General features: G+C 45.5%; 1 protein-coding gene across 1 annotated transcript in view; it reads left to right on the top strand.

The window, feature by feature from the left end:
* Ephb1 (EPH receptor B1) overlaps positions 1-16,905 on the top strand; it is a 431,927-nt gene that overhangs the window by 337,559 nt on the left and 77,463 nt on the right. The window contains exons 6-7 of the mRNA XM_021171331.2: positions 6,066-6,190; positions 14,323-14,485. Coding sequence (XP_021026990.1) covers positions 6,066-6,190; positions 14,323-14,485 — 288 coding nt within the window. The remainder of the gene's footprint in view (positions 1-6,065; positions 6,191-14,322; positions 14,486-16,905) is intronic.

The following is a 16,905-nucleotide window of genomic DNA, read 5'->3' as shown; positions in this document are numbered from 1 at the left end:
ACTGATGATCCAAACTGGCAAATGCCTTTGTCCTCCCTCCCCCCCCTTTACCCTGCCTCCCTTTTTTTTTTTTTTTTTTTTTTTTGGTCTCAGCCTGGTGTAGCTTTCCATTCAATGTAGCTCTTACTTTTCTCATTATTACTATTGTTATTGTTGTTTAATTTAATTATTACTATTATTTAGTTTTCTGAAGGTTCCACTGCACAGATCTGCTGACCTGAAGTACACTATATAGGCCCAGGCCGCCCTAGAACTTACAGCAATCCTCCTGCTTCAGTCTCTTGAGAGTTGGGACTTCAAATGTGAGGCATCATGCCTGACTCTTCAAATGTTTGGGCAGAGTCTTTTCTGTGGCTTCCAGACTGGCTCTCTGGCCAGCACTTGTATCAGCTCATGGCTTTGTTCCCAGACATGGGAAAATGAAAGATTCTCCCAGCTGTAAGCCCAGGCAAGACCTTATCAAAATGACTTTTCAACAACTACACACTGTGGAGCCAAGAAAGCTCCCTGTGTGCCTTTCTTCTGTATGGGTCTTGGTTGCCCTGCCTACTCTGCTGGACCTCTGCTTGGTTGCAGGTCTGTGAGACTGTGTCTCCTCAGCTTCCTCATCATCCTTTCACCGATGACTCTGTCACCTGCACAGCTACCAGCCTCAGTGCTGGGAAGTTTTTCATCCCCTCAGTCCCCTGCATAAAGCTATCAACCTTGGTGCTGGGACATTCTTTCTTATCCTCTGTTCTGCTCTCCAAGTCACTGAATTTTTCTGAAGTCCACTTACAGATAAACTTTAGTGCTTTTTGTGACTCCCCCTGCCCCCCAAAATGTCAAGAAGTAGCTGCTCTTCTGCCTTTGATTCTATCCCCCAGAGAAGATGGCTTTTTCTGTGTGCCTCTAACTGGCCAGCTTGGAGTCCCTTTTTGTTTCTTTGTTTACTTGTTGAATTTGTTATCACTTTTGTTGAGACACAGTCTCATACAGTGTAGGCAGGTCTCTACCTCACTATGTAACCAAGGATGACCTTTAACTTTTGACCCTTGTACCTCTGACATCCCAAAATGGCCATTACAGATGTGCACTGTCATGCTTATTTTTCTGCGGTACAAGGGATTGACCCCAGAGTTCGGTGCATGTTCAGTGAGGACTCTAGCAGCTGACCTACATTCCCAGCTCTGGGTCTTCCAGTATTAACAGATGACATTTTATCTCTTGAGACAGAGGGAACCTGAAAACCTGTGGCATTTCCAAATCAATATCATGTAGACTGTGCTTCCACATTGCCTTCAAGGGTGGTCTGAGTGACAAGATGCTGAAGGAGAGCACTGTTATCAAGAGCCCTTCCATCATCCCCATCTTGGGTCACCCTGGGACCCCCAAATATGAGGCAACTCTGAAAGACTGTGTCACTTTTTTGAACTACCTTGACTTCCCTCCAAAGCATGCAGGGTCCTGAGCAAGGCCAACATGAATCATGCAAATGTCTAACCACTAAAGCTGTGGCTAAATCGGGGGCCCAGTTTCCAGTTCCATTTTGTCCACCTTAGCAGTTGGATTTAACATATTTGGTCCCCTGAGTGCTTCCTTCCACTTGGTTTCCAGGTCATCACCCCCTTCAGGCTCCCACTCCATTCCCCTTGCCTTCTAGGGGCCATTTGCTGTTTTCTCCTCATTTCCAACATCTTAAAACATGCACTCCACTAGGTATCTTCATGATCTGTCAGTTCCATGCCTTTCTGATTTATTGACTTGCTAATAGCTCCAACTTTACACACATGTCTCTGTATCCTCTGTCTACATAGGACATCGTAGACACCTGAAGAGTAGCCTTCAAAGTGGAACATCTGGTCTCCCTTCCCGGATGGCTACTGTTGATGTCTCTCATCTCATTTAATGGCAGCCTTGCCCTTTGGATGTTCCAAACAAAAACCTTGAAGTCATTTTGAATTCTTTTTCTTCTAAATCCCACATCAATGGAGACATTCCCAATGGCAGCATTCCTTCATTTGTGAGGGGCTACATCCCCTGGACACTGTCACAGAGCTGGAAAGACAGTAAATCAAAATTACATTGTGCATGATTTTTTCCAGGAGAGACAACTCTCTAATCACCCTAGATCAGCTACTCATAACAGACCAGAGGAGTAATTATACTCAAGTCTAGTTTACTGCAGCAGTGACTCCACTAGGGTTACTAATGGGAGCATGGGTAACCCAAAGCCAGCCACATCACTTAGAAGCCTGTCCCAACATCCGTGACAATTGCTGAGGCAAGCTACCATCTCTGATGTTCCCTGTACAATCCATAGGCAGCTCTACCAGAGAGTCTCATCTCTCTCCAGAAATTGTTATTGCTTGTATAAACTTGGGAAAGGGCCCTGTGAATCTTGTCATTTTCTGAGCACCCTGAGGCCTCTAAGTTTTATGAGCTTCCTGAGTCTTATGATTCTTCCTCTTCTCTCCAGAAGGGAATGATCTTATTGGGAGGAAATAACTACACCATGGCACTCAGTGCACCTAATGGCAAGTTTAGGCCAAACTAACTTAAATGTGCTCACAACAGTAGTCTATAGTTGGGAAGGATTATGTAATTAGAGCCTAGTTTATAAAAATATATCAAACATCTCATATAACTTAATAAAAACAGCTGTGCCCCAAACCAGACATCACACATGTACACACACAGAGACATAGACACGCACACACACACACACACACACACACACACACACACACACACACACACTGGTGATATAATAACTGTGGATAATGGGCTAGAGTCTCTGTATGTTTATAATGTGGCTCATTGCTGCTGCTGAATACGAATCACTTATTTTTTTTAACACAGTAGAGTTGAAGAAGTAAGGTCAAAACATCATTACGTTGGAGACTGCTTCTGTGTAGGCTCTGACCACTCTGTTGTTGAAGCCTGACCTCACAAGAGTGACTTTAGGATAGAACCTTCTGCTTTTGCTGGCCCCTATCTTCCATTTGCAGCACATAAGATGACATTGTCAGCACATAGGTCAGAGTGTCCTTTGGTTGTCATCTGCCCTTTCACTCCCTTGCTCACCTGGAGTAGAAGCCCAAATCCCTCCACCTTGACAATGATTCTTCCAAGTCAGATCCTTTGCTCCAGCTGTTTCTTCTCAAATGCTGCTCCTGCTGTTCTCTAGCTTGTTCTCTTCTCTTGTTCCTGCAACTCAGGGAAGCCTTTGCTTACCACAGCCATGTACCTCCTACACTGGTGTCTACTTCTGCTTTCCCTACTTAATTTTCCCCATTGGGCTTAATATCTTTTCTATATCCTGTTATTTGTTTATCCTCTCTGGACTCCGAATCCCTCCAGTAGAGAATAGGTTCCATGAGGGCAAGAAACTTGACTTTGCTCTTGAGAACCTAGAAGAGCAACTCCAGGGCACATGCGCAATACCTGTTTAATTAATTAACAAAGCTGGGCTATAATACTAAGGTAAGAGAGAAAAAATGCATTAGACAGTTGAATGAAGATAAACTGTTCTTTTAACTTATTAGTTTAGTAGATCAAATTTGACATCATAAAAGCAAAGAGGGATTGAGATTCTCCAGCATCTAACTCCCTCTTATGGGCTGTACATGATGTACATAATCACAGCCTCACATATACTTCATATGCAGACCATAAGAGGGATTGAGATTCTCCAGCATCTAACTCCCTCTTATGGGCTGTACATGATGTACATAATCACAGCCTCACATATACTTCATATGCAGACCATAAGAGGGATTGAGATTCTCCACAGCAGAAATACAACTCTACAGACATGGTGAGAAAGAACATACCTCAGGGAAGTCTAGATGTTACATGTGACTCTAACTTCAGGATTGAACAACAAAGGCATGCTTTTGATTGAAAGACTAATAGTTTCTTTAATAGAATACACAAAACATGGGAGATACTAGGTTTTAATTTAACTTGTAGTACAAACAGTGGAGGAGAATTGGACTGGCACCTCTAGCTCATACCTACAGAGATTGGGTCAACATGGGCCCAATTGCTAAAGGCACTGTAGGTAGCAGCGTGTCCTGCTATGGCAGAAATAGGTAGCAACTGGCCATTCTTTATAGCAAGGAAAACTCAAACACAATATGACTTGTTCCTTTGGCTTTTTTTCTGTGCAACAAGAAATGTTCTAGATTACTTTAGTTGGGAGAGGTAAGACTGAGAAGAAGACAATTTTGAGATATGGATACAGAAGATTCATAAGAAGTGAGGGCTACAAAAGCACAGGGCAAGATGTCCCCCATGAAACAGGAACTTGGCAGCAAGTATTTGGTAGGAACATTGTAGCAGGAGCCAGATCACAGTGGTCATCCCATCCCAGGGAAAGTGAGAAGGAAGGAAGGAAGGAAGGAAGGAAGGAAGGAAGGAAGGAAGGAAGGAAGGAAGGAAGGAAGGAAAAAGAACTGGGTTGGAAGAATTTTACATAGTTGTATTATTATCATGAAACTTTGGGGAGATCATTGTTGAATCTTTGATTTGAAGTTCCTATTGGAGGAACCCATGTTTTGCAAGGAGGGGCTGGCTATTCAGTGATCAGTCAGAGTCCAGAAGGAAGCAAGCCTCTGTGTGAATACAGCGGTATAGCATCTGAGGCCCTTAGTCAGTTACATCCCTAGGAGTAGGAGCTCTGAGAGATGCACCGCCATGGCCAACACATGGTCTCTAGTAGTATTTGTGCATACTGACCTCCAAAGTCCAGGATTACACTGATGCTAAGGTGTTGTGGTATCATTTCCCATCCTTCTCACTCTTGTGAGAAAACTGGGAGCATCTGTAGAATGCATACTTGCATTCTTCCCTTCCCCGGCACAGGCCTATGATAGTAGGTGCCCCATTCCAATGGACTGTATGCAAGTCCATGCCTTCCCCCTTGCATGACCTGCAAGCAGTGATTCTGTAATTCTGGGTCTTGGAGGGAATCTATTAACTTAAATTGAGGATAGTAAATGTCACTCAGCCATGGTCCCCAGAGAAACCCTTGTAAAGTGGAGTTCGAGTGAGGAAATGACCTTCATCACTACACAAGCGCCAGGACTAAAGAAAGCAGCCCCTGAGCCGGGCGCTGACTGAGTTCCATCCATTACTCGCCTCTTCCCTCAGGAAGACAGCCCTCATTTATTATTTTCAGACTGTTTTCATTTTACTTACACACGGTGTGAAAAAAAAATGTTGAATTGGAAAATAAATATTATTTCCAAACAGAAATTTCATAATCGTCTTTGCTGATCTTGGAGTTATTATCGTGTTTCCAAACGTTTGCTTGGTGTGTCGTTTCTTCGTTTGTGCTTATGAGTTCCTCATTGCAAATGTTCTCATTTGGAGGTTTCTGACGGAGCCTCTGTTATGGCTCTGTGTTCTTGTCTTCATGAGGGATGCTGCCTCCTTGCTTTTTGAAGTATATTAAAACCATACACACAGTACCAGGATGAAGTATTTGCTGGAACGTTCCTCTCTATTGCATGGTTACTTCGCACTGATCAGTTCTACTCTCCATATTCTCTTACCCCAGGTTCTTGGCTCTGCTGTAGCTTAAACCATCAACCCATTACTGCAGCATCTGTCTCTTCCTACTGTTTTTCCAGTTCTTTGTGATTTTGGAATGAGTTTTTTTAAAGTGTGTGTGTGTGTGTGTGTGTGTGTGTGTGTGTGTCGTGTATGCCACAGGACACATGTGACGACCAAAGTTCAAGTCCGTGGGGCCATTTCCCTTATTCCACTTTTATGCCAGTTTCAGGGATTGAACTCAGAATCCCAGGTGTTCAGAGCAAGCACCTCTACCTGCTGTACCATCTCATCAGCCCTGCTATACATTTTTTTCTTTTGTACCACATCTATCCCAGCCCTGCCCACATGTGCTTTCCTCTGCTAAATGATCACCCTCTGTCTCCTCTGTCACAGGGAGTTAGTTGTGCAGATCCAGTTCAGCTAGTGAGAAAGCACAGAAGTCTCTCCTTGTTTATCTCTGAAAGATGGCACTTCTCCTGTATTGACCATCCCTTCAGCTGGCCTGTCTCTTCCTCTCTCCACAGCCCCCTCCACTGTTCCCATCATGCACCAGGTCAGTGCCACCATGAGGAGCATCACCTTGTCATGGCCTCAGCCGGAGCAGCCCAATGGCATAATCCTGGACTATGAGATCCGGTACTATGAGAAGGTGAGCCAGCTTTGACCTCATCTAAGGCCAGGCCAGCACTGTTCAGTGAGTGTGGCCAGTGGAGGGCACAGGGAGACAGGCTGGAGGAAGCCAATAGGGAAAAAGAATTGGATGCTGGAGGCCAGGGACTCCAGAAAGCCAAGACTGCCCTTCCTGCATCAACTTGGGATAGAACCTTTAGACGTATCATCTGACAGTCTAGACAGATCTCTGGCCTGGCCTGTTCAAACCACTCTGCCTCCTACAGCCATGCATGCAAGTGCTGTCTCAGGGAGGATGCAGTAAAACCCCCTGGTGCCCCCTGAGCCCCCAGAGGATTTTGGAGTCTTACAGATGAGTGGTTCTCAAAGTTGTTGATCCCGGGCCTCCAACTCAAGCTTATTTATTTATAAATATATGCATGCATCATGACACTAATGTGGAGGTTAAGGATCATGAAATTGGATGTTTCTGAGAGTGAGATTTAAAAAAGAAAAAGAATTGAAATAGAAACCTGTGGGTTGCATTTCCTGAGGAGTCCGCTGCTCCTGCTGCTGCTGAGGGCTACACAGGGCATGTGTTGCCAAGAAAAGAGACACAATGCCCTGTGGAGTTGGGTCCCAGACCAGATCATCATCCAGGGAAACGGGGCATCCTCCACAATGGCAAACTGCAGCATTCGCAAAATTCTTTAAAGAGCAGTGTGCTTCCGACACTCTGTTTGGAGAAGCGCCAGATGCATTTGCTTATTTGTTGAAGAGATTGTTGAAGAGTTTGATCACTCTACTGTTTGGTAGGTTCTGTTCTAGGATGTATTAGTGAACGAAAGAGTTCGGCCATCGGGACTCTTGCTTTCCCAAAGAGGGAGACAGACGGAACAATGAACATACAGATTATGGAAATGATTAGAATGTTTAAAATAGTAGCATAAAAATATAGAGGAGCCGGCAAGACCCTCAGAAGGCAACGGTGTTTTGTGAGCAAACCTGATGACCTTTGAAATCTCAAAACCAAATAAAGGTCAGAAGAAAGAGCCAACTGACACAAGTGTGTTCTCTGACCCCCACACATGTGTAGTGGCACGTAAACACCTCCCCATCATATATACACACACAGAGAGGCACAAAAAAAAAAGAATAAACTCTTACAAATTAAAAGAAAACAAAAACAGAAGAGATAAACGGATTCATAAAAGCCAGGCAGGGCTAAGTCACAGACTTAAAGAAAATGGTCATAGTCAGCCACTTGGAGAAGAGATCTCTTTATATCTGAACCAAGTAAAGTTATGAAGCAGTTATCTCAGAGAGGAGACAACGGTAGATCCTGCTAAGCCGTTGCAGCTGCAGTCGCTCCTGCACAGGAGCAGGAAGCAGATGAGAACACCTGGATTGGGGCGGGCAGCAGGGGAATAGTACCAGTGTGAGAAAGCTCATAACCAGGGGAAGTCTGTGGGTTGAGCTGTAATGCATCAAGCTTTACTACTGAGTGAGGCAGGAAGCCACCGCAGGTCTAAGAGCAGAAGAGAGACAGGATGGGACTTATATTCTGAACATCATTCAGGCTGTAAATAGTCCTGCTTGATCCATAATCACCTGTCAGGAAGATAGATACTTGAATTGGAGCATCAACTACGAGCCGTTGAAATTAGCTGGCTCCTGTATCTACGGTGCACACTGCAGGTAGAGCTAACAGGATGTCTAAGTTGAATAGAATGTGGATGAATTTTAGAGAGACACCCTAGAGTGATGTGGGCATCATCAGCTGAGGAGGAGATCTTGGTGGGTAATGGACATTGGAGTGGAGGAAGAGAGGAAGTACAGCTCTGTGGCTAAAACGCCTGTGAGAAAGCCAAGTCTCTGCATGGAATAAAAATCCTGTGACCTCGGCCAGAAGATAATTCCTAATTTAGAATTAGGAGAGGGGATGGGTTAAAGATGCTTATGTGGGTTGCTGGATGTACACAATGTAAAATCCTTTACCTGGGCAAAGGTACCTCTGCTGATGTGTATGGGCTGGAGAGAATCATAAAGATCACAGCCCCGCAGAGAGGCCAGAGAAATGGCCAAGCAGCAGTGCATTAGAAACAAAGCCCCCATTTCCAGCGCCCGGCCAAGCTGCTGTGGTCCTGTGACTTAATCATTGTAGCGCACAGCTTGCACATTGGCGAAATGGTAGCAGTTTTACATTCCTGAAAGGAGAGGTGCAGACAGGTCATCAGTCTTGCCCGGGGGGAGGTGCGACCCCTCGGCATTATGACAGTGCCTGCCGTTAAGGAGAATAAGGTAACATCCCAGTCTGTCTAGAGGATCCTGGCCTCTGTAGACAGTTGATGGAGAGAACTCAACAGATTGGGGGTGATTTTAACCCTTAGTTAGTTAGGGTTATCACCGCTGAAACACGAAACACCGTGATCAAAAGCAAGTTGGGAAGGAAAGGGTTTATTTGGCTTACACTTCCACACCATAATCCACCCCTGGAGGAAGTCAGGCCAGGAACTCAAGCAGGGCTGAAACCTCGAAGCAGAAGCTGATGCAGAGGCCATGGAGAAATGCTGCTTACTGGCTTGCTCCTCGTGTCCTGCTCAGTCTGCTTTCTTATAGAATCCAGGACCACCAGCCCAGGGATGGCACCACCCACAATAATCTGGGTCCTTCCCCATCAATCACTAATTCAGAAAATGCCCTACAGCTGGATCTTATGGGAGGCATTTGCTCAATTGAGGACCCCTTCTTTCAGATGGCTCTACCTTGTGTCAAGTTGACATAAAACTTACCAGACCACCATTATGCCCACTTCACAGCTAAGTTAGGGATCTATTTGTATAAAAAATAATTTGGGATGTTAATAAGGTTAAGGGTCGATCTGCCAAGCTGTTTGGAGCCATTGATCTCACCTTGTACCAAAGTTGACATATATGTCCCACCAAGTTACAGTTAGCAGTGTACTGGGCAATGTACCGAGTCATTCAATAGGGTCTACTCAATCCCTTTTACCACACTGGGACCTTGGAGCACTGTTGAATTATATCTGGGAGCAAGAATTTTCATAAAGTATGCCAATTTGGTGTCTGGACTTACTTAATAAGATTTAAGCTTCCTTCCATACTCCAGTATTAATAGAATTGCTTCGGACAAATAATAATAAAAATAATAATAATAAACAAAAATACTTGTGTAGGTCAATCATGTGAGGACAGCTCTTTTACCCTGCAGCAGGTGGCAGTGTTGGCAAGGGGCTGAGTGTCTTGGTACCATCTGCTCTGCCTCTGCCTCACCTACAGTGGCCAAGGCAGTCACGTCAGTGGGCAGCTGTGATGAGGTCATGTGTTTGACATAACCTGGCACCACAGTCATGTGGCTCATGCCATGTGCCTTGGCTGCCTGCTCCCCAACTCAGCTCAACCTCTGCCACTGTCTTTGCATTGCCATCCAAACCTCCTGCTTTGCAGCATGATAATTAACCTTAGCATCTTGGGCTATGAAGGACATTAGTCTCCCCTTTTAGGCCACCCCCTTGCTTCCCATTAATTCATACTAATTATGAACACACACGTACACATAGCACTCAATGCCCGAGGCAGCTTGCACACCTCAGTGGAGCATATTATTGTCCTTCCTGGAGAAGATGGGATGCTTTTCTTGGGAAGACAGGATTCTTTGCCTGGTCACTGGCCACTCCTGAGCATATGAGAGTAGACCTCTCTGTAGCTTACAAAGTGCTCCCCTGTGAAATCCATTATATTTCCTTGACCACTTCCAATCTGACTAAAGAAAAAGACATTAGCCACGAGAGCATTTTGAAATAATAACCAAAATGGTAATTCATCATATATTGAGTGCCTATTATGTTCCAAATACACACAGATATATTAGTTCTGATCCTTGAAAGAAATACACTCATAAGCCACTTATAATCAGTTATAGATGATGGAACTAAATCACATAAAGGCTAAAAAAAAAAAAAAAAAAGGACAGCCCTGACCACACAGGTCGCATATAGGGAGTCACAGAACCAAATTACAGACATTTTTATTATGTTTCAAAGCTGGAAATTTCTGGAACTGTATGAAATCACCATCTCTGCTCAGGGTCTCTGTAGCAGAGCAACTCCTGAAATAAGATACTGGGTTTTAATATTAAATTCAAAGACGCATAAGCAAAATGAAAGATCTTCATGTCTGCTTTACCAACATAAATGGAATCCAGCCCAGTAGATGTCTTGAATTCAGTCCAAAGGAACTAAATCCCCCACTCCCCTCGTCTTGTACCACCTCCTCTCCCCATGGAAGTCCCGATTCGCTTCATTAGAACCAAGAGTCATTAGAACTACAGGCAGGATATCAGGAGATGGGTGTGGCTGTGTGTAATAGCACTTTATTTATAAGGCAAGTGGCTGGCCCATTAGTGGTAGTCTTGCAACCTCTGGCAGCTCCCCTGTGGGTCTCCTGCCCAATAAGGCTCTCAGTCTGTGCTGGGGACACTTTTCAATGTCAGTTTTGTGGATAGAATCAGTAAGGTTTTGCCTTTCCCCCAACAGCTCATTAATAGAGAGCTCAGACCAGAGAACTAAGGACGCTCCCAGAGCCTTTGCCACGTTCATCTCCATCCCCATCTCAATATATTCCCATCCATCATTCTCTCTTGTTTACTGTCTTGTAGCACGCTTCACTCCTGGTGTCCGCACATGTAGGCAAACCATGGGAGGAGCGGCCACATCTGCCCTCAGCTGTCTCAATGATGAAATGTTTACATCTCTCCAGCACTTCATAATAACTGTCTAAGCTAGGGCCAGTTGGTGTAGATTGGGGAGGATTTCTACTCTTCAGATTTCGAGATCTCGGAGAAACACTTCCAGACCTTAGTGATACCGTGTGTGCTCATCTGATGGTAAGCAGGGTGCTTGCTCAGCCCCTTAGCACTGAGTTGTGGCGAGCCCAGGCAATGAGGGGGTTGGGATGCTGGGGGTGGAGAGATCATGGAGACACAACCACCAGCCTCTGTAGCCCTGTCCTCCGTCTTCACATACTTAAAATCAAAGCAGTCATAAGCAGCCTTGCTCATCGCTCCCACTCATTTGTCTGGAGTTGATTAATGACTTGGCAAAGAACAAGAACCGATGCCCATTTTAATCACTGAACCGCTTCAAGAGTACGTGGACTGCAAAGTGATTATGGGCTAACGTTTGGTCCTCACCATCCAAATGCCAATATATCAAAACACTTTTTTCTCTTTTACCCCAGTAAGAGCTGCCTGAACAGTGTTTCACCTACCTCAAGCAGTGCGTGATTCCATCTGATTCCAGACAACCTGGGGAAGTCAGGCAGCTGTCTGCATTCTGTTCTCTTCTCATTTGCAACACGATGAGGCGGTGCACATAGTTTCTGATCCCATGTCTTCAGTGTGTCAAAATCGTAATTAGCAAGCTCCAGAAGGAATCCCTTCTACAAGGAATGGTCTTCCATCTGCTCAGTCCCTCACTGAGGTGGAGAGAACTCTGGGGAAACCCTCTCTACTGCTGTCCAAGTAGATGCAGTGGACAGCAAGAAGTCTCTTTCCACACAACTTCCCCAGGGCTCAGTGGATAACCCCTCCATTGGGGCCTTTTGTAACTTGTCAGTTGGAGCTAGCCTTGAACCCACAACTTCTTATGACAAATCTTTTCATTACTACCAGTGTGCCACCTACACTTCACTACATCCCTCGTCTCCTCATTAGGGTTTCTATTGCTGCAATGATATAATAGGACCAAAAAGCTAGCTGTGGATGAGAGAGTTACACTTCCATATCACTGGTCATCAGGAAGGGAAGTTGGGGCATGATCTCCAATAAGGCAGGAACCTGGAGGCAGGAGCTAATGCAGAGGCCATGGAGGGATCCTGCTTACTGGCTTGCTCCCCATGGCTTGAGCAGTCTGCTTTCTTATAGAACCTAGAACCACCAGCCCAGGGATGGCACTACCCATCAGTCACTAATTAAGAAAAGGTCTACAGGTCTGCCTAAAGGCCCAATTTATGGAGGCATTTTCTTAATGTAGGCTCCGTCCTCTCAGACAATTCTAGCTTTTGTCAATTGGATGCCAAACTATCCAGCACATGTTCTATGATCCTCATCCTCTCTTGGCCTTCATTTGGACAGTTTTATTCTGTTCTTGGTCTCTGGTTATCAATGCAGTGTGGACAGGATCTCTCCCCAAATGTGGGCTTGTTTCCCTGGGACACATCCCCACAGCCCTCTCCCATGACTGGCTTCTCTCTGCCACACCACACGAGCGACACCTCTGTTATCTGTGTGTTTTCCAATTCATTCCATAAGGTGTTGTCTCTCCAGGAAAAAAAGAGACCAGTCACGCTTTGGACCTAGAGCCTATGTCACACACCCATGTATACATACCACATATATCGCATAAACTCACACACACACACACACACACACACATATGTATACACACACACATACACACACCTATGTATACATATACACACATATATATGTATACATACTGATTGACTTACTAGATGAGGGAACCCAGCTGAGTATTACATATTTTAGGAAAGCCGGAATGTCTTCTTTTGTGTTTCAGTTTGCTTTTTCACATTTCCCCCCTGGGATTTGGCAGAGCGTGTGGGTTGTAGAATCTCCTCATGCACTTTCTCTCATTTGTTTCCTTGCCTCTTGAACTATTGTGCCTGGAACTCACCAGTTTTCCAGATCTGTACAGGAGTTTGGGGATTAATCGCTTCTTAGTGACCCAGCCTCTTTGTTTTCAATGAAGTCATCTTGCTTCAGGATTCACGCTGCACAGAGAGCAAAGGCCCAGACTCTAAGCTTTTGTTCCAGTACACTGGGAGGTAGCTCAGAATCCTTGCAGCGAAAAGATATGTTCAGATGGAAACAGAGACCAGGCTGATGTATAGGGTGCTAGGCATGAGCCGTAAACATCAAGGACAGCAATAAAGAGCCTATGTGCTGGGGAAGTGAAATAGGACTCCCTAGGGAGGAGGCTCTGGGGGTTGTGAGCTTAAATAACCTGGAGGAAGCAGGATCCCTTCAGACTGGGGGAATAGCCTTGAACAAATGCGGGTGTCTTGGATGTGGTTCCCAGAGGAACAGTGAGACTACCAAGGGAATGAGAGAGAGATTAGAACTGATTTTGTGATGAGGGACATGGTGGTCTAACTTAAGAAGTTTGGTGCCCATCTGATGGCAGTTAAAGCAGGGGCCATTTAAGACAAGAACGTTGACAGTGGACAAGCATCAGATGGATGGAAAACATTATAAAGTGATGGGCAACTAAAAAAGTCTAGTCCCCAATCTAATGATCAGCAGCAAGAAGATGAAGTGGTGTTTTAGAAGTTGTCATGGTGAGAAGAGCCACAGTGGAAAAAACATTAATACAAGCAAGTCTGTGCACATCAGAGATGGGGGCAGACAGATGAGACTAGACCAGAAGGTGGTGGCAGGTATTAGAGAGAGACAGAAAAGTGGATTCGTTTCTAGAGTCGGACGGGGAAGAGACATGCTGTCCCAGGAGTTGATGGTGCGGAGTTGGAACATTGATGCCCAGATAAAGGCAAAAGAAGGCAGACAGAATGTGAGAGGCAGTCTGGAGTGACCTCAGCCGCTCCAGCAGAATGGAGGCAAAGACCTTTACTGAGCGCTTGGAGGAACTTCAAAGGTCCTCTAGAACAGTAATTATGCAGCATGCATGGCCAGCAGATCTCAGCAGGAAGAGAATGCCCTGTACCTCAGCAGAGGCAAACAGAGGCAGAGAAGCAGCCCCTGGAGATGCATCCCAGTGCAAAGCTTGATTCTGTTGAGGTCAGCGATGGGACGAGGTTTGGGAAGCTGACGGCAGCTGATATTTTACCTCTGAGCTCTGAGGAGGGCTGGTGAACAGGCAGAGAATGTCTATGGATTCCCAGTCAGGCTCTGAGAGCTCAACTGTTTCCTCAGGATCTTTTTTCAAAGTGCCGCCTCCCTGTGGCCCAAATCTGGCTCTTCATTCACTTGGCCCAGGCTGACCATCCTCATTCAGAGAAAGACAACTTCTATCAAAGAACAGATGGGACTGAGTGCCTTCACAGAGCTGCCTGGCGTTACAGTGCTCGGGAGCTGGCTGATGGCTCTTTTCTTTTTTTCTTCTCTCTTCTTTAGGAGCACAATGAGTTCAACTCTTCCATGGCCAGGAGCCAGACCAACACAGCACGTATCGATGGGCTACGGCCTGGCATGGTATACGTGGTCCAGGTGCGAGCTCGAACCGTGGCTGGCTATGGCAAGTTCAGTGGCAAGATGTGTTTCCAGACTCTGACAGATGGTAAGGCAGATGTGTGTGTGTGTGTGTGTGTGTGTGTGGGTGGGTGGGTGGGTGGGGGGTGGGTGGGTAATAAGTGTTTTGGGTGAAAATGACACAGACACAGAATAGGCAATAGTGAGAGAAAACCAACCTGTAGAAACTTCAAATATACCCAGGGCTCACTAGACTAGTGGTATTCCTTCAGAAGGACTTGCCTCGCAGTAGAGCCATGTGGACTCTTCTGATGTATGCCAACCCTCTGAAATCTTGTCTGTCTGTCTGTCTGTCTAGCCCTCAATTAATCTTACCCATCTGTCTGCCTGTCCATCCATCTGTCTATCCATCCATCCATCCATCCATCCATCCATCCATCCATCCATCCACCCATCCATCCATCCATCTGTTAACCTTATCTATCTATCTATCTATCTATCTATCTATATCTATCTATCTATCTATCTATCTCCCAACATCTGACTGGATTTGCCTTGGAAGGGTACCCCACATGGCTGTACACACTGTGTGGATCTGCATCTGTGCAATAGTGCAATGGTGAGGTCCCCATATGCCTACAGGTGCCTCCTGGTCTCCATAAGAAGGTCCAGGGGCCTGTGCTCTCCCCTCCTCACCCACCTTGCACCTCTGTGCTTGGGCTCTGGATCTGAGCTTACCCACCTATAGGAGAAAAACAACCAAAGACAGAGGAGACAACATTCTGGCCATGTATCCAGCCAGGATCTCAGAATACTGCAGTACCTTCATCTGGAACCTGCTCAGATATTTGGTGGTGGTGGTGGTGGGGGGTCAGTACCAAAAAATCCATCCTTCTAAATAACTTTTCTCACTGTGACAAGATACGACATACCTGAGAGAAGCAACAGAAAGAACAAAGAGTTCATTTGGCTCACAGTTTGAGGGACTCATGGTGGGAAGTCATAGAGGCAGGAATCTGAGGGCGCTGCTCACAGTTCCCAGAGTCAGGAAACACAGAGATGTATGGGTGGTACCCAGCCCTTTTCTCCTTTTTATCCAATCCAGGACCCCACCCCTTGGACTGGTGCCACTTATTACTGTGTGTCTTCCCATCTCGATTAACCCAAGATAGAAACTCCCCCGTAGACATGCATAGAGGTTTGTCTCTTGGGACATTCTAGATCCTTCTAAGTTGACAGTTTACATGAACGATTACAGGAATACCCCTAAATACTTTTGTTTTATTTTATTCGGGAACTTGTCTCCTCTTTTAACTTTGTTTCCAAGTCCTCAGGCAACACCTCCATCACTAGTTTAGAGGATCTAATGTCCCGACAGCCTCAGCCTTGTACAGGGACAGGGCTGTCTCACCTTCCACACCTCTTTCCCCAGCCAGCGATTTACCAGAGTTTGTGCATTCCAGTGTCTCTCTGCCTGACTGTATCGGCTCACTCATGAGTGGTTTTCATAGACCTTTCCAAGTGTGAGCCTATTCCACAACCCATCAATTGAAAGCCCTTCATGTTTGCTTTGCTAGTTAACATATATTCGAAATGCCTTTCTCCACAAAGCATGCTATTTTAGGCGGACCATCTTAGGCTGGATGCTTGATAAGATATATATATATTATATGTGTGTGTATATATACATACATAGTTTAAAACAATTTCTACACTAATTAGAAATATTTAATATTCCAATTTTATCTAGAAATTTCTTGTGGAAAAAAATGATGAGAAGCCAGGGCTGGGTGTTCTAGTGTGAGGAGAGATTAAGGGGAGTAACAGTTACCCTAGATGGTACCCCCCCACTCCCAGCTCTGACTCTCACCCCCCACTTTGAAGCGACACAGCTGGATGCTTTGCATGAGCTGTCTGGTCCCTAGGAGAGCAGAGTGGAGCCTATGTTGCGTTTATGCCAGGTGAATTTTCTCTCATGTTTCGGGCCTGTTGAGATGGGACAGAAAGGTGAGCCCGTTCATTGAGATTAATAACACTGCTGGGACGGGAAGCATGCAAGCCATCTGCTTCTCCCTTAAGGACTCAGCTCCCCCGTTTTGCACCTCACTTACCATCTAGATTTATAGGCACTTTGGCATCAGGAGGTACACAGGATTAAAAGCCCCAAACTCCAAATGCTCTGAGCACTAGTCTCTTGGCAATTCCGCTAGACAAATCAAGAAGTAACGAATTTCCCCCAAGAAGGCCATTCTTTTTACATTTGGCAGTTAAGTTTTGCAGGCCCAGGAGAGGGGAGATGTACGAGAGTTCTGGTAAGTGGCCAAATTTGAGAGAATTTATCTTAACGACGAGGCTTGTTTATTGGGGATGATGCTCACTGAAGCCGCAGGCTGGTCTGCAGCAGAGAGTGAGTTGGAAGGTTGATCATGGGCAGGGCCATCGAGGCAGGAGAAAGTGTGGGATCCTTGTAGGGGAGTGGCTACCTTGGGCAGGTGGCACCCACGTGGA

The sequence above is a fragment of the Mus caroli genome, chromosome 9, assembly GCF_900094665.2.
Source record: "Mus caroli chromosome 9, CAROLI_EIJ_v1.1, whole genome shotgun sequence".
In the NCBI taxonomy this organism is placed as follows: Eukaryota; Metazoa; Chordata; class Mammalia; order Rodentia; family Muridae; genus Mus; species Mus caroli.
Note: the sequence above shows the minus strand (reverse complement) of the source record. Positions and strands in the feature narration are given on the sequence as shown.